This window comes from Mus caroli, chromosome 8, assembly GCF_900094665.2.
Source record: "Mus caroli chromosome 8, CAROLI_EIJ_v1.1, whole genome shotgun sequence".
NCBI classification, from domain to species: Eukaryota; Metazoa; Chordata; class Mammalia; order Rodentia; family Muridae; genus Mus; species Mus caroli.
This window is the reverse complement of record NC_034577.1, coordinates 9,828,358-9,831,018: the sequence shown is the minus strand read 5'-3', so window position 1 is coordinate 9,831,018 and position 2,661 is coordinate 9,828,358. Positions and strand designations below refer to the sequence as shown.

The window sequence follows — 2,661 nt, the reverse complement described above, 5'->3', positions numbered from 1 at the left end:
AGGGAGGGAGGGAGGGAGGGAGGGAGGGAGGGCACGTCACCGTCACCGGGCCCCAACTCCACTCCTCCACCAGTCACATCACTTCAGGGAGGTAGCAAGGCCTGGTGAGGGGCTGGGATGATGCTGGCTCCTCCCACTCTGAATGCTATGTTCACCTCAGGCTGGTAGCCAGTCACCCCNTAGTACCATGGCTACGCCTTCTGGAAGGTTCTAGCACATCTCAATCTGCTCTGCCATGAGCCCTGCACACACTAACTTCACTGAATCCCCAGGTCTCTTATGAGAAGTCCAACTCCCAGGGCCACTTCACATGAACACGGACAACCTTAACCACCATGCTTTCCCTGGGCAGTAACCATGAAGCCCAACATCTACAGAGTGCATGACATGCCTGGTGCATTGGATGTCACGCCAAGGAGCTTATGCTCACAGTCAAGGCTCTCTGAGAACAAGGTCTGTGTGGCCAACAGCCTGTTTCCAAGGAGGACATGGGGACACTCAGAAAGGCNGTACCTGCAGGATGAGCTCCTGGAGCTGTGACTGCTTCTGTTTGATCCTCTCCAGCCTCCGCTGCCTCTCGACCTGCAGACACAGTGAGGANGGGCAATCAGCACNCACACTGACAAACCCATTCTGCCAGGCCCATAGGCACTTTCACCAAGAGCACAGCTACCGTGTACAGACAGACACAGCCGAAGCTCTAGATGAAGGCCAGTGTTCCTGTAACTTCCATAGCATGCTGACCCTTTCCTTTCTTACACACACACATACACACGTAAAAACTGTCTTGTAACAGGGACTATTAAATGCATCATCACATCCACTCAGCCACCTGGTATAGCCCTCTCAAGTGACCAAGGACAATGGAAGCCTGTTTAGGCAGTGCACCTCTAAGTTCTGGCACTCCTGAGCTGAGTTGGTGGGCAAGCCGATCCATTTGATCTCCTTCTTCTCCTTGGAGATGATGTTCATGGCCATTAGCACATTTAAGGCATCNTAGACACGCCGCCGGATGTTCTTCTGGTCGTAAGCTGATTCGTTTNGTAGGATGTGGTTGTCNGCAGCGCTGAACTCTGCCACCAGCTCGTCAGCCACCTCATTGTAGGAGGTGGTTCCTTTCCTCTGCACCTTCTCACACACCTTCATGGAGAAATGCCGCAGGCCCTTGCCATTCTTCTCGCCCTTCCTGTTCCGCTTCCTTAAACACCAGAAAAACAGATANCGTTAGTAGTCACGGGAGCCAGAAGCAAAGTCATTTTCAGAGAAGGCCTAAGGCTGCAGAGGCCCATTTTTCCCACAGCCCCACCATAGGTAGCAGGGACTCCGCCCTGATATATCAAGGACATTGGCAAGTATCAGTGTTTCTCAGGTCAGAAAAGAACACGTATGAGGCCAGTTCACACACCTGTGCCTTTAAATGTCAGGGAAGATGGACAGACATCCGAAGGGCAGAAATCAGCATGGGTCTGATCCGGACCACACACTAGGCACCACTGTTCTAAAGGCGTCTGCTGGCATCAGAGCACGGCACATTTTAGTGTAAACTTAGGAATTTCCAGGGGTAATTTTGGCAAGCTACCATGACATAAGGCAGATGCTTAGATTGATGGACATGTGTCAAGTGGGAACCGTGGTGCAGCTTCAGGTCGGGAGGCACAGCAACTGTGTCGCCCTCACTAGGTCACACCGGGAACAGTCGCTACATTTCTCTGCAGAGTTTGGGGCACAGATGATTTGAAATTGAAGCAAGAGAGACAGGGTTTCACAACAGTGTTTTTAAAATGTGACACACTGGTGAGCTTTAAAGAGAGTCACTTCACTTCCACATCTGCTACGTCTCAGTGGCAGTACTGCCCTGGAGGGACAGACCATGCATGGGATAGAGCCCTGGGATCAGATCTTCTGACACTTTCTAAGCGTTTGTGTCGTATTAGCGACCGGTGTTCTCTCTGTGGCCCTGTCAGAGGTGAGATGGGAGCTCTGTGCTCTCTCTGCTCAGGGACCCCCACTACAGACCATGTGACACACGGCCAGAGGACAAAGGGGACATTCTCAGCAGCTGCCAAACTGGGGTGGGGGTGCTCACCCAGCAGACCAAGGTGAGGAGTCAGACGTCTGGTTCTGGGACACAAAGTGCGTGTTGGGAGTGTGTGGGCTTCCTACCACAATAGTGTTGGATGCTGCCGGTCTCTGAGGCGTGCCAATCACCTATAGTCAAGAGAGAATTCAGAACAATCAGGCCTGTCTCCATCACAGTACCACGGTTTCCTTCTGCAGCCACTGAGGCTCCTTGTCAGCCACAGGGAGAGAGCAGCAGAGAATTCTGCNCGTGCCCCAACGTAGCAACAGCAAGAGCACCGCCAGTGTTAACTACAGCTGCTCTGCTGTGGCACTACCCCACACAGCTCAGACACCTGTACATCTAAAAGAACATCAAGGTCTCAACCAGGTAGGCANGCTCGAGAAGACAGAGCAGGCCAAGGCAGGCTTCCTACGGCAAGAAAACCGATAGTGACAAGGAGGCAACTTACTGATAGCTAGGAGTACTCACAGGGCAGTAACACATTGCTGGTTTATTTCCTCTTAACAAGCTAGGCAAGGATAAAACCGCCCCTCTAAAGTATAAAAGTTACCAGGAAGGAAGGAAGGAAGGAAGGAAGG

General features: G+C 52.2%; 1 protein-coding gene across 1 annotated transcript in view; it reads right to left on the bottom strand.

Moving 5' to 3' along the window:
• Tfdp1 (transcription factor Dp-1) overlaps positions 1-2,661 on the bottom strand; it is a 36,267-nt gene that overhangs the window by 2,319 nt on the left and 31,287 nt on the right. Inside the window, exons 5-7 of the mRNA XM_029480666.1 lie at positions 2,087-2,208; positions 889-1,198; positions 514-582 (exon numbers count right to left, since the gene is read on the bottom strand). Coding sequence (XP_029336526.1) covers positions 514-582; positions 889-1,198; positions 2,087-2,208 — 501 coding nt within the window. The remainder of the gene's footprint in view (positions 1-513; positions 583-888; positions 1,199-2,086; positions 2,209-2,661) is intronic.